At 39.7% G+C, this 26788-nt stretch overlaps 1 protein-coding gene across 4 annotated transcripts in view; it reads right to left on the reverse strand.

Moving 5' to 3' along the window:
• Nucleotides 1-5699: 5699 nt before the first annotated feature.
• The window catches only part of pard3bb (par-3 family cell polarity regulator beta b), a 236063-nt gene continuing 214974 nt past the window's right edge, over nucleotides 5700-26788 (reverse strand). For 3 of the 4 annotated variants that reach the window (XM_034134298.1, XM_034134299.1, XM_034134297.1), the window contains exons 24-26: nucleotides 10466-10696; nucleotides 10244-10354; nucleotides 5700-10131 (exon numbers count right to left, since the gene is read on the reverse strand). In XM_034134298.1, coding sequence (XP_033990189.1) covers nucleotides 10017-10131; nucleotides 10244-10354; nucleotides 10466-10696 — 457 coding nt within the window. In that variant the 3' untranslated portion in view covers nucleotides 5700-10016. Of the gene's footprint in view, nucleotides 10132-10210; nucleotides 10355-10465; nucleotides 10697-26788 lie in introns of all 4 variants that reach the window. The other variant, XM_034134300.1, reaches the window with a different exon arrangement.

Below are 26788 nucleotides of genomic sequence, written 5' to 3' on the forward strand. Positions count from 1 at the left end.
TAAAAAGCCATCAAACGGCAAATCTGAGATTAAGTAGGTAAATTGTGTGAAAGAACCAGTTTTTGATATCTAAAACGAGCAGGTCAAACCTTTTGCTGAGTTATGTGATGTTACACATACTAACAGTACTTGCTATAGAGGAATACATAAGAGACACATAAGAACAAGGTGAGGACATACAAGCCAAGAAGAAACAGCATGTATATTGGTTGTCTTTGCTTCCTGCGGTGATGTTTCTACATTTGTGAGATCACTGAGAAAGTCACATGAGGCCAGGGCGCACTCTTCCAGGTTCAGGTTCACAGACTTTGTGTTTGTGTCTGAGTGAGTTTATCATCCCATGTGTTTGATTTTGCTCGCAGCAGTGTGGGAGTTTGTGGCCAACTGTTCATACCTGAGTGATGTTTGTGTGAACCTCCTGGCTGCTCTCCTCTATCCTGGAAGACCCAGGTTGAACTGGCATCATGAGACAAAGATGGCAAGCAGCCGAACACAGCAACAGCACAGGCGCACGCACAGGCGCACGCACAGGCGCACGCACAGGCACACGCACACGCACACGCACACGCACACACACACACACACACACACACACACACACACACACACACACACACACACACACAAGTGTGGCCCAGGGCTGAGGATCAGCCCAGTCACCTTCACCTCTTCAGTGACCTGGAGGATCCAGCAAGAACGAGAGCATGAGTACAGTATGTGTGCTAGAAAGATGCCTCAAGGTTACCACTGTGTTGCACTGTTTGTGTGTTTGTGTGTGTGTGTGTGTGTAGAATGGGAAAAGGGGAAACATCTGTCCGTGGACTTTACCACAAGTCATTACTGTGCAAATGGGACAAAGGAAATGTATTTTTTTTACACAAGCACTTGGAGGACACACTCAGTATTCTTAATACACTGTCCATGACCCTGTCAGGATGTGAATCTTGGGATACACAGAATTTGTCATAATCAACAGTTCCACTTCTGCTCTTCTGTATGTGGTCAGGGCCGGCTCTAGACAATTTGCTGCCCTAGGTGAGATTTTAGCTGGCGGCCCCCCCCCCAGCCAGAGAATCGTACAATAGAAAAGATAAATAGAGTATCCAAGGAATACACAATATAATGGGGGGTGGACGTCACATCCTCTAGGGGGGTATACGGGAAGAAATGTTTGAACATTTTAAAGTAAAATGCTTCAATCTGGAGCACTTTGAGCAGAATTACTAGAGACTAGATCTAGGGGGTACAACTCTAAACACCCATATGAAAAAGATCGGTTTACATTTTAATAATCAAATAAGTATATGAACATAACCAATAACCCATAGCCAATAACAAATAAATGTATCGTATTTTATTTTTGTTCATTCATATCTTATTTTACAGTTAACATTTATTATTTATTTTTTTATCTCTCCAACTTTAAACAATATTTTTGGTTTACTGTCCTATAGTATACATTGGAATGATTTCAAACCTGTTTATCCCAATAATTATAAAGGAGTGCCTTGGAAATATTTGTTTACATAAATTGTGACCAAACCGTTTGAGACCCACTGAGATAACTTAGACTAAACTAAACTATCTAAACCCTGAGAGTCCTTTACCTCACTGAGCTGTAGTTATCAGCCTCTCAGTCTGACTGGAGAGGACTCTCCCTCCACATTATTGTAGAAACATCTTCTTCTTATATCCGTTAGAGCAGCTAGCACCAGATAGATTCTAATAACAACAGCGCCGGTACCGGTGCACCCTCCCTCTCTCCCACGCTCACTCGCACTTTGGCTGTGAGCTGCGGGCGCCTGATAAGCCAACATCCCCCATTTTCATCACTTACAGCGCCCATCGTACAGGGCAAATTCAAAGTGTAACCGGGGTGAAAAGGGTGTTACATTTACTTAATTATGAATATTGTTACATCAAGGCCGAAAATTAGGATGAGCGCAATCGGTCAAAAATGACGCCAGTGCTACGGGCCGGCCCTGTATGTGGTCAACACCCTCAAACGGTTCATTTACACTAGCAGGGTTACGTCTCTTTGGTTGAATTTTTCACAACCTGTTGACATTAACTGGTTCCAAAGTAGACATGATAGGGCTTTGTTTTAAAGAGTTGCAAGTCAGAAAGGTTGAGAACATATAATGTACTGGAAGTAGTCATATGTTGTAACCCCTTAGTTTGCAGACTACTGTACCATTTTGAAAGCCCAAAGTTTGGCATTTAGTCTGTCGCCATCGTGTTTTTTGACCATATTATGGCGACCCGATGGAGCCTTGGAGGATCAAGACCCAATGCAGTCAGGTATTGCTTGAATAGCAAATGCTTAGCAGCTAATGCTAGTAATAGCTTAGTTTGGAAGGTCCATTATTAATTCAGGTTAACTGTGATATTATTTCGGATGCTAATGTTGGCTAGCGGAAAATCATGCTTGAAACAAAATGTACTTAACCTAAAAAAATCTAATGCTGAACCACATTGTGGCAGCCACACCTTGTGATCATGGTCGCAATTTGTCAATTACAAATTAGCTATCCCTTATAGCATACCTTGCTTTTTTCTAATATTCAACTCTTAATCGGACCATAATTGACAAAATGAACATCATGCTGTATTTAAATAAGATCTCAGAACATCCTTAGGAAAATGTTGAAAAAATGAAAATCGAATTAGAAGTAGTGTCATTTTCTCATAGACCTCTATGGAATCAGACTTATTTTTGCAATCAACAGTCGTAATACACACAGATATAGAGACTATACCTAATTTCCCCAAATGTAACAATAACACTCAACGTTAAAACAATATTCTAAAACAAACTTGCTCTGACCTAACTTTGAACTTCAGCTTTTGTCCAAGAGATTCAGGATCTCATAAACCTTTTAAACAACCACACCCAAAATGCAGCTTTTCCTATATCTTTCTGGAGAGCATAGAAAGTGCTGAAGGGGATGATTAAATCTGATGACTAAATGGAAAAAAGACATCTGGCCTTGTGTATCACTTCTGTATACAGTATCAATGCTGATTTATACAGTATTGAATTGCACCATCGGTTTCCGTCAATGATGATTTAAACTCACTGAAGTTCCAACAACCCTGAACACAGTGGTATATTTGTATTAAGATGTTTTAAATGGATGTGTTTGTGCACCCGACACACTCCTGATTCTGGACGGGGCTTGTCACACTCTAATCATTAGTACACAGTCATAAAGAAAACAAGATCGTAAGTTGACGATAATTAATGAGTATTTTGGGAGGTCTGGCAGCTCCAAGCGTGGCCTTCAAACAAAGAGTGTACAGGAAAAACAATCAGAAGTCAAGGGAACACAAAGCATACTGCCAGGCTGCCAGTAATAGCTGCAACTGAACAATACCTTGCCAAGCAGACACACACACACACACACACACACACAAGCTCACACATCCACAAACTGGCAGGCAGTCATAATGGGAAATCCTAATTACAATGGCTTCCAATGATTATTAAAACTATACTAATAATAACTGCTAATAATTACAGCATGCCAAACCTGCCTTGGAAGGGGGTTTGGAGCAATTACACACACAGTCAGTCAGTGACTACTTCATTCAGTCAGCCAGCGAGTCTACCAGGCTGTTTGACAGTCACTCAAACACAGCATCAGTCACCGTGATGACCTCCAGAGACCACTCAGTCAGACAGTCTGTCAGGAAACACAGGATGATACTGTACTTTGATTTATTAGTGGACAGATTATGCATCAATTAAAGATACAATAAATTATCCTGACCACTATCAGAAAGATATGTCACAGAACTGGAGTCTTGATATACTATCAGATATTCTGGTTCCTATAGGAGCACTTCCCATACGTAATATGGTCAATTTTGAAAGTATGGGGAGACACAAAAGACATTTCAAGAACTTCTACCTCACCAAGAATGCAGGCCAATAGGATTTTTTCAGGCACTAGCTAATGAGTTGACCGTTGAAAATGTTTTCAACATATCATACCCTGGGAATATTGAATTGAAATACCTGAAGATGTGAAGAATATTTGAGTTTTGAAGAGAAAAGCCTTCCTATAGTGAGCTACCTTAAGGTAAGTGGAGCAAATGGTTATTTGGAATCATGAGTAACAACAATTTTCACGAGTATACAACAGGAGTCTTACCTTATCACTTTTAGGTTTAACACTCTTTTCATTTGACATATCTTAAGTCTTTTAGCTTGCTGGATGTTTGACTTTCTCCACCTGTTGTCCGTTCTGCTTTTTCAAAAAAGAGAAGTCCCACACTGCTGGCTTGTATCCGTTTTAGGGAGTGGGTTGAGAAAAAAAACATTAAGACTCATTGATGCTGTAAAGTTTAAATACATTAAGCTTTGAGGCCTGAAATAAATACAGATGTGTTTCAGTGAGGTCAAAGGCAGCAGAATATATCAATCAGGAGAGACTTCAGTTAGAGTGAACAAATACCTGTTTTCACATGAAGCAGAAATAAGAATTTGAATTGTGGCGAGTCTGTAACAATCAGACCCCATTTTGCCGAGTCATAGTTAGTGAGGTTGTGCTGGTTAACAGGAGTACTCTTCTCCAATGTTTAAACACTGGTAGTGGTGAAGAGGAGGAAAGAGATGGCTGAAGATCCGGATGAGAGTATGTAGGGCGGAGGGAGGTCTGTTAGTACTGAAAGGACAACTGACAGGAGAGAGAAAAGGGTTAGTTTAAAGTAAAGTTTGACAACAAAAACATTATTGGCTTATGGAGATCTTAGCAAAATTGGTTGGTTTAAATGATAGAGAAGAAGCCATAGAGTGGTATACAGAGATTAGCAAGGGGATGTGGGCATTTGACCAGTGTGCCGAACTGGAGAATAAATTATAAGTATGGAAAGATATCATTTAGTCAAACATTTATAAGTCAGGTATACAGTAAACTGTTCAGTTCTTCCACACTCTGCATTTGCTTCATTTCATGTTAGATTCAGATACAAAGAAGACTCCAGAAGCACACTGCAATTAATCTTTGTAACTACTACTAAGTTCTCACATGCATTAACACAAACACAAGTACTTTAATAGCCATTACAATCAGGACATTGGAAAATACACAAACTTTGTAGATCCATACTGAACACTGTGCACAAAATAAACCTTGGCAGTGACTTGGGAGAATTTAATTACTTCCTCTCCCGCTCCCCATTGGCCGAGAGGTCTGGGATATGCTAATTAAGTCTTGACAGATAAAGCCGTCCCTTGGCCTCTGTGTTACTAACTTTCTCCGATTGCAGAGCGAGTCCAGCACCCAGTGAGATAAATACGAGAGCACCGTAAAGCCACAGCCTGTGACTAAATGCTTATTAATCGGAGGGATATGACCTAGCAGTGTGATGGCACCCCGCCAAAGAAACTTAAAAAAAAAGTTTCTGCTGCAATCAGTGTACCTTATCTTCTTTTTCTAATTGATAATTAGTCTTGCATTAATTTAGGGGCCAACATCTATCTCTTATCACAAAGGTACAATTTATCAGCAGCTTAAATGATGGACTAAATTGGGTTGGCAATGTTAATGATTCACCTTGCACGGAATGGAGGGACATGAGGGAAATAATTTCTCCTGACTCATATTTAATTAACCTTAGCAGATGTGCTGGGCATGCATTGAAAAAAAAAGACATGCTTAAAACAGTTTAAGAAAGACAACTTTGACAAGCCCTCTTTTAAAATGGATATTTTAATGCAAAATGTAATGTTATATACATAAATATATAAAATGTAGGAAAACAGTAATATCAATCATTGTTATTGTTACGACATTATAAAATGATTTTTTTGGATACAAGCAGTTTAATAAAAAAATGTTATACTTCTATGATAGATGTTTTTAAGTTGGCTTCTTCATACTAGGAGTACCAGAACATACAGGAGACTGGGTAGTACCTTCAGCTTGTGCAACTCATATTATTTATTGCCAAAAAACTAAGAGTGTGATGTTATCCATGCTATGCAAAGTACCAATATGTGTTTTCTTCCTAATTAAAGTTGAAATTGACCTGTAAAGTTGATTATTCTCATGTAAATTGCTTATACAATACTGAGGAAAAACTAAAATAACTGAAATAAAGGTGGTTTCTTGCAGTAGCATGGCAACTCAACACTCCAACAACCCTGACTATCATAAAAAAGAAATACATACAAAAATAAATGCGTTCAAAGAGTAACATATATGCGAATTGCGTACCGGTAACAAAGGATAATGTAATGTTCACATCTCAATAAACTGCAGCTATGCAAAGCTTTACCCAGCATTCAGATACACACGGCTAAAAATACATATTCCATCTTTCTGTCTCAAAGTGGTGCAAAACATTTTGGAAGGATAACAGCAAAATTGTCCATGTGACCCAAGCAGATCATTTCTCTGCTGCTTCATAATATGCTGTATTGCATATAGGCAGCTACGATAATCTAAAGTAATACAGTTACCTTTTGGTAATGAACAAACCTCTTTTTGGTACAGATTAGCACATTTTAATTCCTCAATGTAAATGATTATTTAAAAATTCTCATTATCAACACTGAAGGTCCCTGGAGTGTAAAACAAGGGATTTCATCATTTCAGTGCAGTGTTACTGTTTTAACATTTAATCACCATTTTAAAATGTACATTTATGAGCTAATGTATTATTTGACCTCAGAGCTAAGAAAATAGGAAAACTAATTGACTGTTCAATTGACAGAAAAATATTTGTCATCATATCATAAAGTAATTTTTTCAAGCAAAAATGGCAGACTGTTTCAATCACTGAAATATGGAGATGTACAGCCTTTTCTCTGCTTTCCATCATATCATAGTCAAGAAACAATGACTAAGCAAGAGAGAGAATGATCTAACGAGGCATGTGAACAATTTGGCATCATGAGACAATTTGGATGTGGTTTCTGTTTACTTGAACATCTGACCAATCTCCTTAAACTGTGGTTTATTATTGTTCTTTCACTACTATTTTGAATTTTGATTTCAGTACTGGTACTGAAAAGTGATAACATCTTGACAACACACACATTAAGTCATTCCCAAAGTAACTTCATACAATCAATAAAGCCCACTCCTGTAACCCTCCTCCTACTGCAGAACAACTGCCGCCCAAATATTTATGAACTTTTAATCTTTTCTCTGCTTTGTTCTCATTTAAAAACCCTCTGAATCAAACCCTTATGGACCCAAAGACTTTGGCCTTTATGGCACTGCACATGTTTTACGATTTATTCCACCTCCCTCCATGCATACTTGTAGTCTATCACGTCTTTCTTTAATCGCTCTTTCTTCCCTACATCCTTTTGCTTCATTGTTATATCATTGCTTCTCTACCTGTCAATACTTTTCCTTTCTTTTCATCTTTCTCATCTTTTTTCTTTCCTGTCAGACCTGTCAAACCATGGATTGAGATGGTTTGAGACTAAATCTACTTCACATTTATCTGCATGGGGTTCGGTCAAATTACTTCAATAGGCGCTTTCACACCGGAGTACTTTTCCCAGGAATAGTTCCGATAGTTCCTGGGATTTTGCGTTCACACCAAAAAGATCTGGAACTAGAACTTTGTTTCGGGAACCTTTTCACCCCTTTTCAGTCCCTGCTAGAGAGCAGGTACTTTCCTGGGGAGGAAAAGGTTCCAATTTCTGATTGGCTGGGCGAATTGCAAACCACGCCCCGTAAAACTCAGAAAAGTTTTGTGAAGCCGCCATTTTATTTGCTCGCATTAGAATTATTAGCATTAGCCCAGCGCACCAACGGAGAGAGACTAATTTATAGCAACACAAAATAAAACGTGGCAGCGCCAGAGTGATGAGGAGGTGTTGGCGCTTCTGGTGATTTACCCGGGACTTCGGGTGGCGATTTACTGCCTCCCGGAGTCCGAGGGACTCGGGGACTTCGGGTGGCAGTATACGCCGTGAAGTTGTTTGCGGCCTGCCAGTAAACCCAAAGCAGAAGAAGAAGAAGTGACGTCAGCGGCTTCATTTGCGTAATCCTCCCTCAGGGACTTATTCCGGTGTGAACGCGATTTACTAGATAGCTCCGGAACTAAAGAGTTCCGGGGAATTATGTTCCAGGAACTCTTCCTGGGAAAAGTACTTGGTGTGAAAGCGCCTATTGTTACATTCACTACAGTGGGTTTCATCCTCATCTCATAAAATGCAATTCACCTAATCCTGAAATGTAATTTTAAACATTTAATCTCCATTGAAATGAATATTGCTGAGCTTTGTAGAGCGAAACACAGAAATGGTGAGCTGGACTCTCACTCTTGGTTTCACTTAATTGATGGTAGAGTAAGTGGCTAAATGGATATACTCTGTGGTGCAGTGCTGAGAAGAGCACTCTGGAGCTCAGTCCATGTTTCAACAGGACTTGTAAGCACTCCACCACGCGGTGACGCCTACACCACCAGGTCACAGAGATGTGCCATCCATCACACCGAACTACAGTACATGGCATGCACAGACAACGAGAAAAAGAGGCTGCTTAGTAATACAGAGGGAAGATAAGCACTGACAACTGGTCAGTTACATGATTACTTTTTCTGCCTGGTTTACCCAGCAGTGGTTTACCTAACAGTACAAACATCTCTAAGTCATTAAAGTTTTTGAAGATATATCTGAATATTGATCTTCAGATTAGATTGGACGAGATACTGGTAACGGAAGGGTTCTGGTTTCCGGTTTGAGTCCTAGTGGTATTTTCCGTTGATGTTTGATTAGGCTCTGGTTGCATGCAAGTAAATATCCCAGGCAGAAGTAAAGATAGGCAGAACGCATCGCCCGAAACGTAATCTGGGGAACTCATCGGCATTTATCTGACAACAATAGAGCTTTTTATTAGCTTGATAATTAGCTATTTCTCAAACAATCCAGTCGTAGATGTCATATCTTAACTCCCTCGTTGAATCCCATTTTACTACTACTGAGTAGCGTATGGAAGAATAGATCTTAGCCCAGATATTATTAGGCTATACCTAGTCTCTGGGGGTCAGTTGCCCCCAGAGACTTAATGTTTGTCCTGTTGGTTTTTCGTTAACCTATCGGTTCTGCAATCGTCAATATTCCATCACATAAAGCCTGCTACAAGACTGAGATATGACCAAAAGGCCGATTGTAGTGGTTTGATAAAGGTTCAACAGTGACCCTGAATTTATTGCCTGATATAATTAAGCAAAACTCAGGTCACATTGGATAGATTCAATAAACACAGGTTGTACCATGAATTGAGTATTGATGACTTGGAACATGTAGTCCAAGAAGTTTTCATTCATTGAAGAAGTCACTCAAAATAAAGTGAAATATTCAAAAACACACGTAAGTTATAGTGGTAGAATGACATGAAATGACAATAGATATGGGATTTTTGGAACATTTTCAACATCATCTTCTACTTCTCAACTCGAGGAGACTAACAGCCACTTTATTGGAAACACTCTAAATAGTCTTTACATTTGGCTTTATTGCACAAGAACACTGATGCTAGAATGTGTCATTTAGATGTTTGAATGGAGATAGAAGACCACAAAGCAATGCTATATTGTACTTTAGAATCTATTATCTTTTGTCCTGTTTGTGCGGCAGCAGTAAAACCATGAGGTGCAATACAAAAAAGGTAGAGCTTTATGTAACGCCTTAATTCAAATGGACCCAATTACCTTTGTGGCTCTGTCTGATTCTTGAAAGAGACGACTAAATCAGAGTACATTGAAAAGTAAAAACCCTGCTAATTTTATACGGCGGGAAGGCTCAAATCAATTTAAAAGACTTCAAACAAGAAGACATTATGCATTATGCCAGCCACTCTATAATTAACCTCCTTTACCTTTCTGTGTATTACCATATACTTCAAACGGCGTAGAGAATGTTTGATAATAATAGTGATTCAAATTAGAGGTTTCAACTCTATGTCATTGGAGTACCGCAAGCAGAAGAGCAGCAAATCACAAAGCAATTAGCATTCTGCTCATTCTCATGTCTGGACCTGATTCGTCTACACAGCTGCTGTCATGGCATTCTTCTGTCTTGGGTTGGTTTGGTTTTGGTGTTGCTGTCGCCCTCCCTCCCCAGGGTAGCCATATTGGTCTGGACCGGGATCCACCATGTGCCTGTAACCCAACAAACATGTTCTTAGAGCAGAGTTGGTTTTTTATGGTCTTTCTTATTATGTATTGATGCAGAATTTACCTGGGATCATCTTCATCCACAAATCGCCCCTACCTGTAACCCCCACCCGTTGTTGCACGTGTCATAGTGTCGTACCGCAGCCCACGAAGTGGAGGGGTAGGAGACGGGGGCACGTCCTGCCGCAAGGGGCCTCTCTGCTGGGAGCTGAAGGCAGAAAGCAGGAAGGTCCACCATTATCCCAATATAAGAAAATCAGAATGAAAGCCTCTGAGCATTATGGGTCATGTTATATAAAGTAACTTTGCATTTCATTACCTTGGGTGGGGGTGGTACCCAGGGTCAACGCCCCGGGGGTCAACGCCCCGGGGGTCGACCTGCCGGGGATATGGCTGACCAGGCGGGTAGCCAGGGTAGGACGGGGCCGACTGGGAGTTGGGGTTAGGGTAGGATGGGGACTGAGGGTATCCCTGTGGGGCCTGGGGGGGTCCGGGGTAATGACCTGCCCAGGGCTGCATGGGGTAGTCCACTGGATCCATTGGGCCTCGTCTGGAACAGAAAACAGCACAAAGATTGACAAAGTTCAACAAGTGATATTCTATATTTTCTAGTAAAAACTGTTTTGATATGGCACTGCAATACATATAAAGAGTAAGTACAGGTCATTCACTCTCTGAATGGAGGACGTGATGGGGAAAAAGCTTGTCTGAGAAAGTTTCCCATGGGATGAACTCCTACAAAATAAAGTGATTGCCCATTTAGTTAACAGAACTAAGACTTTAGAGTTTATCTACCAATGACATTTAATTCAATGAATCACATGATGGCAGGTGCAAAAACTAAGATTTCTTGGAAGATTATGGCTTTAGTAAGTTCAACAGAAATAATATACTTTCATATCGTGCTGGACAGTACCATTAAGATAAATATATAAACCTGTACATGTTATAAAAGGTACTCAATGAAATAAACAAAATTAGCCAGGAAGACAATACGATGGACTTCGAACCTCTCAATCAAATCCAATTGTCCACAATACAACTAATTGTCAACCCTAACTCCAACTCCAACATTGTGTTGAAGTTTGCTGTTTTTGTTCACTTTGTGATGTTCTTTTCCTGTCCTTTATCAAGATCTTGTCAGTAAATACTAATGCTGAACTTCTTGTCAGTTTCTTAGGCAACTGTGTTGACTTAATGGCTTAAATATTCATGAAAATCTGCTAAAAACTATTTATTCCGGACCAGACATAGAGACGGAGAAAGGGAAAGGCACGCATGCAGCCAAGAGCTCATCCCGGCCAAAGATCACATAGCAACAGAATATAAGTGACATGTGACAGTTTTAAGTAGGCTAGGGCTCAGTTAACACACACGCACACACACAGAGACACACACACACACATGCACAGCTGCGGTAATCCAGTACAGTCCTGTTAATAGATATCGATGTCTTGTGCCCAGTGGAAAGCAAGTATACAAACACATGTCGTCCACATAGCTAACATAATGAGGTATTACATTTTATCTCTCTGTCTTTCTGTCTCTACTTATCTGTCTACATTTATTTCCCATCCTCTCTCAATCTACCTAAATGCTTTTTTTGCCTGTCCTTCTACCCCTTTTGCCTTGTTCTAGCAAGGGTATTCATGCTTTTTTGTGTGCGTACTATACATAAATGCAATGAGTGTGTTTTTTAAATATCATGCACTATTTTGATTATTATCTACTCATCATTTTTATTAATATACTTCAAAATAATGTGTACTGAAGCATGTACTTGTGCTAAAATGTGTTCAGAGCAGAATCATGTTACTCTCCATGAGTGTCATAATGACTCTTATCATCGATATGCACAGTTTAGTGGGTGCAGAGACATTAACCAATCACAGTGTTGACCTGTTGCCTGGAGATAATGTTAATGTGGAGGACAGACTGAACCAACCACAGATTTATGTATAAATACTGGCGCACACACTCAGAGTGCTGGTGGTCTCCATGCTGACGCCTGTGTGTGTCAATTTGGGTGGTCAGCAGTGGAAAGTGTATAACTAACTGCATGCCCGTCGTGTTTGGGATGTCTGCTTGTGCCCCTCCTGGCTCCATATCCGCCGTCAGAGAGTGTGTATGCGTGAGAGCGTAACACACACATTTCTGCTTTCCTCATACGTCAACCCAACTGTCATCTGCCTTGTGGTTTTCGACGTATTCTGGTACACTTATTGTAGGTAGCTCAGGGTATGAGATACATATCTCAAATGTCTTCTTTCTTGATAGCTATAGCCGCTTCTCTTCTGCTAGCAGCACGTACAGTGAGCCTGCCAGCTGTCCTTGTGTCTGCCTGACTCTCCTGCTCTCCTTTTAGAGGGTTTTATGAGCACAGGTCTGCCTGCCAGCCAATCTGCATGGCCTGCAATCCATCCCAGAGCCTCTATACCTGCTCCCCTATCAGTCAGTCAATCTGTCACCGGCCCCTGGCACCGATAGTGTCACCAAGGCAGAGATAAGGGGCTGGGGAGAGGTGACGGGGGGGTGAAGGAGGCCGGACAGAGGGAGATAAGGTAGAACTTAAGTAGGGGAGGAAAGGAGAAATGTACTGTAGGGGGAGATGCAGATGAAAACAAGGATAATGAGTGGGGTAAAGAGGTGAGAAAAGAACAATAAAGAAGCAGTAGACAAAGAAAAGACATGCGGCACCTTAAATGTTAAAATAATTAAGACTAATTCGTACTAATATTCCACTATTTGGACATATGCTTTACTTATTGTTTACCTATTTAAAATGCATCATGAATAATTGAAATATTTGAAGCTTTTGAACAATCTGTGAAATTAAATTGTACCAAAACTAAATTGAAAAAAACCTTCAAATAGAAAGTAAATAATAAGAAGCAGAACAGGCCAGTGGACCATAAGATATATGATAGGAGAATACATGTTTCTTTATTCAACTTGAAATATAGAATAATGTTAGCATTACTCTATTAAATGTACATTTTATTCATTAGGATTTATAGCAAATGACACTGGTTGAAACCGCAAAAACAAATCTAATGTAGTTATTTAACAACTGTAGAAATGAGTGAAATAAAATAAGACAATGTTGATTAAAGATAAATTAAACATGATTAGAATAGGCAAAGAGGATTAGAAGCTGGTTCTCTGTCCAGAATTTAAAAGACCATATGGCACATAAAATACCTCATTACCTATCTTCTCTTCCACCTAAGTGCACTTTCATTCGTTACAGTTATAAACTGCTGAACTGGATCGGATGGCTCTGACCAATTTGTGCTTATTGGTTGCCTGTGCCCTGCTTAGATTTCTTTGTGATGCGCCGTCACGGCCAGTTGGCAATGATAGACTGGAAGTAAAGTGGAAAAACATATGGAAAACATTGTCACGTTTATTGGATCCATGGGAGGATTGGCGTTGAACAGGTGCTGGAGAAAGCTGGACATATTTAAAGTTTGACTTCATCTTTTTAATAGGGTATCTTCTGGGCTGCTGGCTGGACAAAACAAGCAATTAAAGAGTTCCCTTTGTCAAGGAAATGTGATGGGTACTTTTCACATTATTCAGACTAAAGGAATAATCGATCTGTCTAAAGAAAAAAATAACTTGACAGATTCATGAGAATAATCATTAACTGAAGATTTATAGCCTTGGGAGAGTTGCCATATTGGAAACGGGGTGGAAATCCAGTGGGGATCTTTAGGGAATCCACTGTAAATCCGGTGACAAGTTTGGAATTCTCCCTCCAGGAAACCCAGTGAGCACTGCACAGCAGCTGGGGATTATGGGGTAATGAGGATGGAACCTATTACTGGCACACACACACTCACATACACACATGTATGCAACCTAAACGCAGTGCCTTCTCCTAATCACCCCCTCCCAAACCCCATGTACTCTGGAGGAGGCAAATTGGCACACAGCTGGAGATGAGTTAAGACCAAATGAGGAGGCTGGTGGTCTGCGTTCATGTATGTGTGTTACAGAGACTGGGAGAAAGATAGAAACAGATGTAATGAATGAGAACAGCTTCCTGGCACATGCAACAACTAGTTTAACATAATTGAGAGAGTAATCAAAGCAAAGCGAAATAATTGAAAACGTTCCAAGCAGAACGGAAAAGCCTTTGGGGGCTCAGTTTGAAGTGAAATTCAACTATACCTGTTAGGGGGTGACTTAGTTATGTTGTTAGCTTTGTCTTTAGTGCAACGTTAAGGTTGGATAGCACCAGTGCTGGTAGATGTACTCAGATCTTTTAAGTAAAAGTAGCAATACTAAATTGTAAATATACTCTGTTACAAGTAAAACTCCTGCATCTAAAATCTCACTTCAGTATAGGCATACATTATTATGTATTACACCTTTTGGGGTTTTTCCCTTTCTAGTGTGTGATATAGGATTTTGTGCATGTAAAAATCCCAAAGTTCACTCAAGAGGGGGTTTCTCTCACACATGCTGCCCCCCTGCCTAAAACGCCTCCATTGATTGGACTACATGTTTACTTCTGGAAAAAAGTGAACTCTGTAACAATAGCGCTTCTATTGGCTAGTTCTCTAACACATTGTAGTTATAGGCTAATAGGAGGGACCTATCTAAGCGGTTAACCAATCAGAGCAGGCTGGGCTCTGGTTTCAGACAGACAGTAAAAAGAGGTGCTATGAGAAAAATAAAGAATGTTTTCAACATTAAAGCATGTAAACATGTCACAGTAGAGGCACAAAATATGTCCTTTTTAATTACTTTGTATATTGATGCTATATCGTAAACTATATATTGACATATATATTATATATATAAATCGATTTAATTATATAAATAAAATTGTATAAAATGTAAATAAAATGAATACATGACAATCGTATCTGTGTTGTTGATCTGTAATATTACAGTGTTACGTTGATTTGTTTGTCTTTCTCGGTCCATGCACTACGCATTTCAGTGGTTTGGTTTTGCAAAAACACGTTGCAGGGGTTGTGTGTGTGTCTACAGAAGGTCCAGTTGTGATAGACACGGTTCGCCACTGGTATTAGCTAATAATCTGAATAATGTAATGAAGTATCTAAAGTTGTCAATTTACAGTAACAAGTACAATATTGTCAAAAATGTAGTACAAAGGTAGATACAATTAAAATACTCATTTAAAGTACTGGTACCTCAACATTATATGTAAGTAGAGTAGTTGATTGAATGTACTTTGTTACATTCCACCACTGGATAGTACGTAGGTTGGATATTTGAAAGGATAATTGGGAAGATTTTCTCCTGGTCTGACAGTAATTGAGAGTAATGTGATCCTTTCTAATTCCCTGGTATTTAAGAGATTTCTGATGGATTCAGAGGAAACAAGGACCTGTTATATGTCCTCTGCACCTGCCCCTCTCTCTCATAAACACTCACACTTTCACTTACTCTCTCTTAAAGGGCTGGATACAGCTGTTAGACTACTGGAAACACACTCAAACTCATACACACACATACCCACACACAGCCATCGATCATCCAAGCCTGTCCCGGAGAGACACAAATACCTTTAAGAAAGAGAGACACGACGTCGCGTTGTGACACGACACATAAAAAAACTCCTGAGAGCCCGTGACAGCCATTTTGCAGATGGATTGACTCAATAAAACCAAAAGCAAAAACACAAACAACACCGCCTCAAAATGAGAAGAGAGGAAAAGTTTGAGACGAGCGGGGGAGGGTTATAGAAGGTGAGAGCGAGAGAAGGGAGGGAAAAGGGGGGGAAGTAAGGAGTGATATTCAAAGTGAGTGAGGAAAGGAGGGGAGATAAACTACTGCAGCTTTAATCCAGTTATATCTTTATGAGTCTTTATAGAGCCGAGTCTTCACCTCCTGCTTATATCCATTTAAAAGTGATTTTGGGCTTAGTGTTGGGAAAACACTTCATATATTCAAATTGCATTCAAAGGCGTCAGATTCTTTGTCAATGAGAGTCACGATATTTTGACAGTCTGGTAATAAAGCAGATTAATAGCTCAAATTGTTCCACAACTGCTGTCGTAATGTCATTTGGTGAGCCGCAGTGAAAATGGAGCCTCTGTGATGTAATGTCCCCGGAGTTAAAATGAGTTTAACTTAGTTCCATCTTCCTAATGTGATACTTCATTATGAAGCTTTAATCACAGATGCATCACCGTCCAAACAATGAGGCAATAAAAGCTTAAGTGAGAAATAATGAAGGGTGGAGAAATATTTTATCTTCTATCCAAGGAAGGGTGGAAAAGGGGAGGGGGAGTCATTTTGTAGAAGGAATGTACTGGAATTATAATTAAAACGTGTATTAAAACGTGCAGCGTTTCTGCAAATGACTTTGAAAATTGGCTTTGAATACTGTATAGAGTTTAGTAAATCAATATGCTGTCAATTATCAAGGTCAATGATATTGTCAAGTTATCTATGGACTTATTGAGAAAAATCGTCAAAATGATTTGGTAATCGAAAATCGTTGACAACGTTGAAATGGAATTACAAAAAGACAAAGTGTCTTCACTATAAAAACATGTGTTGAAACCAGTCTATGGTTGAAACATATATATCTATAAACAATTGGATTATTATTAGCTGCCTATATCACATAGTAACAACAAGAGTTAAGCAAATGTTTCATTTTCACAGTGCTATCATTATGGGCTTCAAACCATTAAATGAGTTCTGAGGAAACCTGGTGTTACTTACGAATATGCACATCTATATTGCAAAGTGCTTCAAAATCCAATTAAGTCATCTGATCCTGAGGGAGCATCTTGAGAGGTAATCATCAAGTTGCTGTCATGAATTGTGCCTTACAATTAAGGCTTACTACAATGTGTCCAAACAAAAAATTCAAACATAAGGGCACACCACCAAGTGTAACATCTGCAACAGTTTTTGGAACAGAGTGAGAATAATATAACAAAGATTTGAAAGAATCAAGCAGAAAAGGCTTTAAGCATGATTGACAGTTGTCCTTTTGAAACCACACACAGCTGCTGCGTGAGGACAATGCACAGGTACATTCTGTGGCATCTGGAACTGTATAAACTGTGATAAGTGAAACAATAAACTCTTAATAGAACTGAGCTGAATCATTAAGGAGTGATGCCTGAAGTAGAAGAGAGAGTTTTTATAAGGAGCAGCCCAATAACACACTAAGCTGTTTTTCTACTTATGGTTAAGTGGTTACATACTGTGTGTGTGAGTGTGTGTGTTTGGCAGAGATGGTATTCTGTTGGTTCAGCTGTCAATCTGGTTTGTGTTGGTGATTGTGTGAGCGTGTGTGTTAGAAAGCCCTAACCCTCCCTAGACTCCTGACCCCTTAAAGTCACATGATACTCCATCAGTTCCCACCCAACACTTAGAAGATGGGGTCAAAGGCTAAGGAAGGGTATTATCAACTAGGATTAGGGGCATACCAAATACATAGACAAAACATTCAAAACCCTGAATGCCATTTGGTAAAGTGGACAACCATTTGGTGGAGGACTGGACAATTGAGTACCCATACACTGCTGTAGAAGCAAAGCTAAATGAATGGTTCATTATCATGGACATTGAATATGGTTAAAAACTGATATTCTTTTAGGATCTCACGATAGACCTATTATTGAACTCAGTGTTATATGTTCAAAACAGTCTTCATAAATACCATTAAAACAGTTTTTTGTTATTTATTTTGATAAGCACCACCTGTTTCCCATGCCCTGCCCCATAGTAATTGTTGTTATGCATACCATTCTTGCACAAGAACAAAATAAGTTTACACTCATGACAGTGTCAGATTTATCTTTCAAAATTACCAATGATTCTTTGTCGATTAACCTGTGATTTACTCATTAGAGCAAAAAAGAAGCTTTAACTAGCATCGGCTAATAGTAAGCTAAAATGGTTATTTGTAAAATAATATTTCTAGCTAAAAAAATAAAACATCTCAAATATGCATATGTTGACTGTGTACACAACATCACACTAAAGGAATGAGTGTAGAAACTACAACTCACAGGGAAAAAGTGAACATTTGACCAGATGGGGGCCCAACTAAGGAGCAGCATTGTCCGTGTATGATAGAGCTATAGTTAGCTCTAGTGTTATAGGAGTTTTTACCTTGTACAAATAATACATATTATTACAATGTTGCTTGTTCTATCACATCCTTTAAAGGTGGGGTAGGTAATTTTGGAGAAACCAGCTCGAGTGCGTAGAATTTGAAAATACACAGCCGGAAAAAATCTGCCACTTCCTTACAGAGCCCCTCCTCCAACACACACGAACGCGCACATGACCAATGAGGGCACGAGATAAGTTTGTGCACAGATGGAAGGCTGACAGGCAGGTAGGCCATCCAGTTATTTTAGCCGGGCCGGCTAAAATGATTGGTCGTGCTTTTTACAGTACTACGGCTTCCACAGATGACATTATTGTATGGATTTTTTGTCAAAGCACTTAAGATATTCATTGCTATCGGGATGTTAAGAGCATTCCATGGAATATAACAAAAAGTGTATCTCGAGCCGGTTTCTCAAACTTACCTACCCCACCTTTAAGGATGAGGAAAAATGACATTTGATATTTGGCTAATATGTTGCTCAATACCACAAGTTGCTGGAATGTAAACTTTCCAAAAACCAAATTAAGTAGCAGGACAGGGCTGCTTGTTTATTTCTCTACTTTGAGCTTTACAATAGCACCATGGCTCCAGTTGATTTCCCAATCCTCTAAGGGCAATTCTCTCACGGAAATTAAAACTAGACAAAATATTACAAGTCAACAGACAAAAAAAGGTTTCTTAAGTCTCTAGTAAGCTACTTATGACCTGACTTAAATGTTGAAAGTGATGCAGCCTCAGTTTCATAACCTCTTATTATAAAACAGGTTACATGTACAAAGACTAGGCTCCTTGTCAAATCTCATTTTGAATGAGTTCCTGAGGTTTAGAGACCTAGGTCAACAAGTGTATAGCTATATGAAATACAAACCTGAATATCAATCACATTTTAGTCAAATATTGTTGAAAAGAGGATTAAGATGGTGCAAAAAACAGATCAGGCAGCATTTCACCTGGGGGTTACGTATTTAGGTTTAAGTGAAATGAAAATGCAACCCCTCGCTCTTTTGACCTGCATACTAATTTAGTGTTTAGTAGGACGTGCCAAATATGTAATAACTAAGGACTTTGTGTTAAAACACCTGGCTACAAAGTTGAGTTTTAGAAGCAGGGCAGGCCACCATGGAATACAACCTTCATCTGTATTCCTTGAAACAACTAGAGAGCAAAGGACAGAGAGAAGGGAGATGAATTTAAAGAAGATAAGAAGATTGTGTTGACAGAAGATAAATAGGTGTGACCGCACACGTCTGAGACAGAGGAGGAAGGGAAAAGACAATGGCTGTGTCCTCCATTCCATATTAGAGGGTCCAAAGTATAATTTGGTATAAATGGTAACACACTGATGAGGAGGAAAACTAAAGACAGTATAGCCTTTGCAACTATTTTAGCACGTAGAAGAATACTCCTAGAATGGAAATCTTCGATACCACCTAAAGCAGGGGTACTCAAATACAAATCTTAAAGGTCCAAAAAAATTGTTTCAATAAGACAAAGGTCCGTTTATTACGGTCATTCAAACTTTTAAACAATTGCAACAAGATTCTTAACACGAGGTTGCAAAAACAAAAATAATCTGTATGCAGCAGTTTTCATTGTTATTGTGTCTGTGCTTGATCCCTCAGAGTCGCAGTGTAAGAGCTGCACAGTTATGAATAAAGGCAGCTGCACCCTCTTTCATTCAGCATTCCCATTATTGCTTTATAAATGTCTTCCCCCCTTGTGTGTCCACTGAGGTTCGTCAGGCCCAACACATCTTCAACAAACTCCCCCTTTGCCTCATCATAAAAACTCACAAACACCAGCAACTGAGCATAGTCAGTGGTGTCAGTGGACTCATCCACAGCTAAGGAAATGCACCGTGCATTTTTTATTCCATCACAAAGCTGATTAATCAAATCACCAGCCAGTATTTGTGTTCTTCTGGTTGCTGTGGAATCTGAGAGGGGGATTTGCTTGATTTGACCTGTTATTTCCTCTATTTGTTTGCCTTCAAACATGGTCTCCATCACTTCAGTCATGCATTCTTTTATACTTCAGTTATTATCCAGTGGAATGTCCTTACCTACTGGCCTAGTTAAATCAAAGTGGTTACTTTTTTTTGGCTGGGCAGTGTAGTTTTACACACCGTCTTATTTTACTTTCTCAGGACTTAAAACTGTTTTTTGGGGGCAGACCCCCACAAAGAAAAATATATATTTACACACGTAAGGTCATCATCTTAACAGTTTTGTATGCTCATCCGTGAGCAGAGCATCAAGTTGACATGTCTATTACAGCTGAATGCGGCGATTACCATTTTGTTCAGCAAAACGCCTCACAAACTTATTAAGATCAACAGCTTTAGTGCGTTTTGATTCAATGCTGAGTACAGCCAAACTTGATAGTCCCTTCTCTGTCATTGTAGACCGCAAATACCTCATTCCTTCAGTACTTGGGTCCGAATGCTTCTCGTTTTGCGCCCTTCGGTTAAAATGAAATCAGGGCCGGGGGAGTGGTTACAAGACGTGCGTCTTGTGCTGCATTCACTTGCACTCGGACATTAGAGACTTTCTCTCATCAATGTCCGATGAGCCACAACTTTTCTTTCAAAACAAAGCTGCCAACTGGGGTGGCAGCTGGGGTGGCAAGGCCTATCTTTAGGGTGGCAGCTGCCACCCCATGCCACCCCGGTAGGTGAAACTAGGCTACTAGCTACAGTACAGATGCAACTAGATGAGCTGTTAACTCTCGCTCTGACTTTTTTTTTTAAAACACACATGCATTTTTCCCACCCGCATTCCGCGAAGACCCGCCCTACTGTGCCTCTGATTCGCAGACTGTTGGTGGGGGGAAAAAACGCTGACGGGATGCTGAATGTGATTGGACCAATGCGTTGACAGACACACACAGACAGCGGAACAGTCGGACATGCAGAGCGCTGTTTGCAGTGGACATAGCGGAGAATTTTGACTCGTTGCGTTGTGGCGATGTCTCGCAGATAACACAGATAACACATATGAAAAGTATAATTTGCTCAGAGTCCAGAGACAGTTGTGGTTTGGTCCGGATCCGGACCGGAGTCCGGACTTTGAGGATGCCTGACCTAAAGCATCTCTATGGCTTAAAGATCTTATGATGTACCTGAACTTAGAGAAGATCAAATATAACCTGAGGGGCTCCTCAAAACTATTTGATTCTGTCTGGGGCTCTATGATAGCCTACATAGCTGAACTTAAGACACTAAATTAAGAAGAAAGGGGGGAACTACGAATGTATGTGTTTGTTTTGTTTTGTTTTTGTCTCCTTTTTTATTTGTATTTTTTATTTTTGTTGGTGTTGGTTTGTTTTGTTTATTTTGTTTTTTGCTTTGTCTCTGTCTTTATATACATGTATGTGTGCACGTGTATGTATGTATGTGTACGTGTATGTGTATATGTGTGTAGGTATGTACATATATATATGTGTATGTGCATATGTGGGTATACATATGTGAGTATATGGGTACATGTATTATGGCTAGTATTCTTTATTTCCATATCTATTAATTAATCTTCTTTTAATATTATCTTTTACATTACTATATATGTATCTATTTACTTAGTTATTTACTTTACTAGCTACTGTAGGACCGGGGGGGGGAAAGGGGAAGAAAAAATATATATTGACTGTATAAATGTAAACTCACTGTGCCTGATTCAATAAAAACAAATTACAATAAATGGTAACACTTGGTTTGGGAATTTTCGCAAAATGTTGCAGGATATGCTGACATTGTAACCTTAAACATAGGACAATCACTAACTTAGCAATGAAAGGTCAGAACCTAGCTTAACCGTCCTAGGTCAAAACCTAACCTAACCATTGTAAGGTCAATGCCTAACCCTAACATTTTCAAGGTCAATGCCTATTCATAACCTTTTCAAGGTCAATGCCTATTCATAACCTTACGAGGTCAACACCTAACCTTAACCATTCCATGTCAGTTCCTAACCCCAACAGTTTGAGGTAAATGCCTAAGTTTACCATCTTAGTTTCCTTATGATGACCATCTACCATCTTGTTTCTACAATCTAGAAACAAGCCCAAAGCGGTGTCCTTGGCATATACTTAACCATATGTACCCACAATGCAAGCCATTACGTTCAGGAGAAGTGAACAAGACAGTAAAGTAAAAGAGAAGGCAATGGGTGTAAAATAAAGGTGGAGAACAGGAGGAGAAGACATGGGATGGATGAAAATTAAGAAGTAAAAGGAGTTTCACAGTTCAAAGCAGAAGAAAAATGAATGACAAACAGGACTACAAGTAAGAGAGATTGAACCTCCCCAGATGGATGTCTTGTGAAGCTCAAAATGAAACATGAAAGAAGGACGAGGAAGAAAGGAGCAGAAAATGAGAAGGGATGGACAACAAAGGAAAGTGATGGAAGGGTGGGGGAGAAGGGAGAGGAAGAAGAAGAAAAAAGGAAGAGAGACAAGTGCTGCCCTCCAGAGAACTGGTATGCTGTAGGTCAGCATCTGCTGAGAATAATGGGCCCTACTTTAGAGACAACACACACACGGACACACACACTCTCGGACGCTTGCTCATTCAGCTCACGTTTGAATGAAACTAAACACCTTTCAGGGGCGCCTATCTGTCTTTGTCAATAAAGTTCTTTCAAATATGATTAATACACCTGGATGTCATGAATTACAAACTGACCGGTCCAGGAAACTTACATGATTACATCCCCTGTGTATGTAATTGTGTGTGTATGCACAACTTGTAAATACACCATGTGTGTATCAGGCTATGAACATGTGTGACTGTGAATGTGTGAGGGTGCATAATACAGAGTACTCGTATAAAAGAACACATCTGAAGTGTTAAGATGAAATAAAGACAGAGCCAGCAGGGATTGATATGAAAATGACCACAGGAGGATAGCGGAGAGCGAAAAAAAGAACACGGCTGTATGGTAAGTACTCAAAGTGAAAAGTATGAGAAAAAGCCACAGCGAGAAAAAGGGGAAAACAGGAGAGGGAATCAAATTAGAGCACCATAAAAGTAAAACATTGCCTGAGAGAATAAAAAGAGAAACCGTAGTGAAAGAAAAAGAAAATGAGATGGGAGAAGGACAGAGGAGAAACCCATTAGAGGAAAGTGAGAGGAACTGAGGGATGAGGGCCTTCCAGATGGTAAGAGACTGTTGCCTCGGAAACAGAGAGAGGGCAGAACAATGGGGATTTGGAGTGGTGTTTCGCATCCCATCATAATACGGCCATGCCATTTGGAAACCGAGCGATGAAGCTACAGCCAAAAGATTGTCGAGAGCCACAATTTACTGCAGCAAGCTCCTCATGGACTATATTCTGATCAACATGTCAGATGAGAATTGAGTTGATGGATAAACAAACTAAGAACTATACTAAGACTACCAAATCAGGGGGATGAATGGCCCTCAAGACTTTTGTTCATGTTATTGTAGCTCTTTGTCCAGTGCATTATCTCATCTTGACTGTTGGACAACTCCAGCCGCAACCAAGTGAACTCAAGGACAATCTAAAAGTTGAAGTTGAGATAATCTAAGTATATATTTATAATCTAGTTAGACGGATACATATTTTTTTGCATTTTTTGGAGTTCTGAGAAAAAAGGCATGATTCTGAGCATTTTGAGATTTTTAGAAAATGTATTATCTCAGAATTCTGACTCTAATCTTATTATTCTGACACATGTGACCCTCACCCTACTCCTCTTCAGTAGATAGCAAACATGGCATGAGTCTGTCTTTTTTACAAGTAGGTATCAGCAGCCAAAGAAACAAACTAATTACAATAAAATGTCTCTCCAATATGTAATTAAACACTATAAATACCACTATTACATTTAAAAAAATTCCGAGACAATTAAAGAAAATGTGGAAGTATAGTCTGTATATATTTGTATAAATGCAGTTATTCAATCAAGGTTAAATGTTTTGTTTTAAGGAAATACTTAAAGGTATTTCCTTTGACTGCTCTGAAATGCGCCTCTACAATATACACATGTTCACAATCTCTTATGAGAGAAAATAATAACCTTATCACAGGGAGAGCCTATAGAAAATGGCAACTTCAAATGGGGCCATAAGTCATGTTAAATGGTGCAAACCAAGTCGAGAGCAATATCAACTTTTAGACATTTGAGTGTGCAGCAGCCATAAAGATAGATCCATCACATTTGCAATGAATACGCAGCACCTTGTAAGTACATGAATGGGCCATGTCCATATATACGGGCTGGAATTCTTCAAAGTAAGGATGACATTTAGTTATGGCTGTGTCATACATAACCACTTACAGGTGACATCCTGAAACATCGTGAAATCCATTACTGATAATACCCTTTCCCATTCAAAGAAACCCCTACATTATTTCACATCTTGAGCCAATAAGGTTCCCCCTTCAGCAAGATGTAATAGTTTCAAGCTGGGGACATTTTGCTCTGTGCATGACCACAGGATACAAATTGCTGACACAATTACGATCCCTCAATGGCTGCTAATCCGGTGCATGAAGGGAAATTCTGAAACAGTGCTTGTAAGAAAAAAACAGCAGTATGAACAATATGGTCATGGAATAATATGAAGACTTTTAAGGATAATCTATATGGGGTAGTATCTTAACAAAAGATATGGCTTGCCTAAGCAAAACAACTGTACGACTGTACTGCTCTGTCGGTGTTCATTTTCAAGTTTCATAGAAAACCATTTGCAACTTTTGGTTGTGGGATACCGGAGCTGAAGGTAAACATGTTCCTCCATACACTAACTCACTGCTTTATTTCAATGTCAAACATTTCCCTGTTGTGGTAATGTGAGATGTTTCCTCCTCCAGAGGATTCATAAATCATCACAACAACGTATGGTGCCTTCCATTTGGCGTCAAATAACTTGATACGAGCTCAACTTTTTCCGCACATTCGTCTTGATACCTTTTATAGTTTTTATAATTGTGAAATAGGACTTTGAATGCATGCAAAAACACATTAGATTATGGTTGAACTTTCCAGTAGAACTTTGAGAATCCCTAGAAAAAGAAGCTTGTAGCAGCTCAGGAGCCGCAGATGGTCATTAGGCTGCTGCCAGATGTTAACTTTCACAGCTGCAACTGTTGAGATGCATGAAGCGCAGTCCATCTTTTTGTTCTTTGGACGGACATAAATAATAATGTAACATTACTTGAAGTGTTCCCCACGTTTTTGGAGATGAGTTAACTGCCATAAAGTAAAGGTGAACCATTACCGGCCCTTAAAAAAGCCAGGTGTGATACAAAACTTGGAAGTGGCGAGTTATCAACCGAAGGGTACACCTGGGAGTTGTTTTATTCAAAATGTGTATCTGGGTACATTTCGCAATTTGTAGCAAATCCCCTTCACTCCACATGAGCACAGTATCACTTAACACCAGCTCAACTCCAGCATACCCCAGAAAACCTGTTAAACATTCGCCGGCTGGAACCTGAAAGGGAAACCTGCTCCCTCACCCCGGGGTCCAGACATATGAAAGCATATCATACTCTTGTCAAACGGGGGGACCCTATGGTTCTGCTACACATTATGGGTTGTAACCCAACTTTCTAGGGGCCACGATCAAGATCAAAGCTGGGACCAGAATTCTTTAAAGCAGCGACAGGGTGAACACATCAGAAACACTAGAAGCTAGGAACAAGATAGGGTCAAGAGAGATGGAAAATGGGGAGGGGGGGGGGGCAGTCTATGAGAGGCAGGGTCTTACTTGGGATCCCCTTCATGGCCAACAAACAAGCTCCATGAGTACAGAGACACAGAGAAAAACAACTGGACAATGGGGGGGATTGTGCCACAGTTTTAAAGTGGTCTGGGAAACTCTCAGGCCTGGTTGGGAGGTCTTCTCGAGAGAGAGACAGAACGAGAAGCGAGAGACATTTCATTTCCCCCCCTTCAGCGGACTGAAACAGTATTCAACAATGTCCTTTTCACCCCAAGTTCAGAGAGAATGAGAAAGAGGGCCTGGAAGGGAGGAGGATGCAAAACAGGAATGGCAAAGGATGGAGGGAAATAAATGAAGATATGCAACGCGGAGACAGAGCGCACATAACATCTGCTTTCTAATTACTAACCGTCCAATTATCATTGTAATGAGGAAGTGACAGCCTTCCCAGAGACCTCAACAGCAACTCTGATTGGTTCCTTTAATCCAATAAGAGTAATAACGAGGACAAATGGGTAAGGGTGTTTAGCTAATCCAATTGGGTCAAGGCTGAGTTTAGAACAACTGATCGCTGTTATCAACAGAGATCCTTGGAGAGGGACATCATGTTCTTCATCAAAGGTGACTTGTCCGGTTCTGTGTGCTTTGAAACCTACATTGGATGAGTTTATGGATATGAGTGGGTTATAACACTTAAATGTGAACTAATTACCAATGGTGGCTATTGTCGAACAGTTTATTTCTTTCTTGTTTTCTTTTCTTCTTTCCATCTTTCCTTTCTTCTGACATTGTACCCCCTTTTTTTCTTAGCTTTGTTTTTTTTAATATGAAT

The sequence above is a fragment of the Trematomus bernacchii genome, unplaced genomic scaffold, assembly GCF_902827165.1.
Source record: "Trematomus bernacchii unplaced genomic scaffold, fTreBer1.1, whole genome shotgun sequence".
Classification (NCBI taxonomy): Eukaryota; Metazoa; Chordata; class Actinopteri; order Perciformes; family Nototheniidae; genus Trematomus; species Trematomus bernacchii.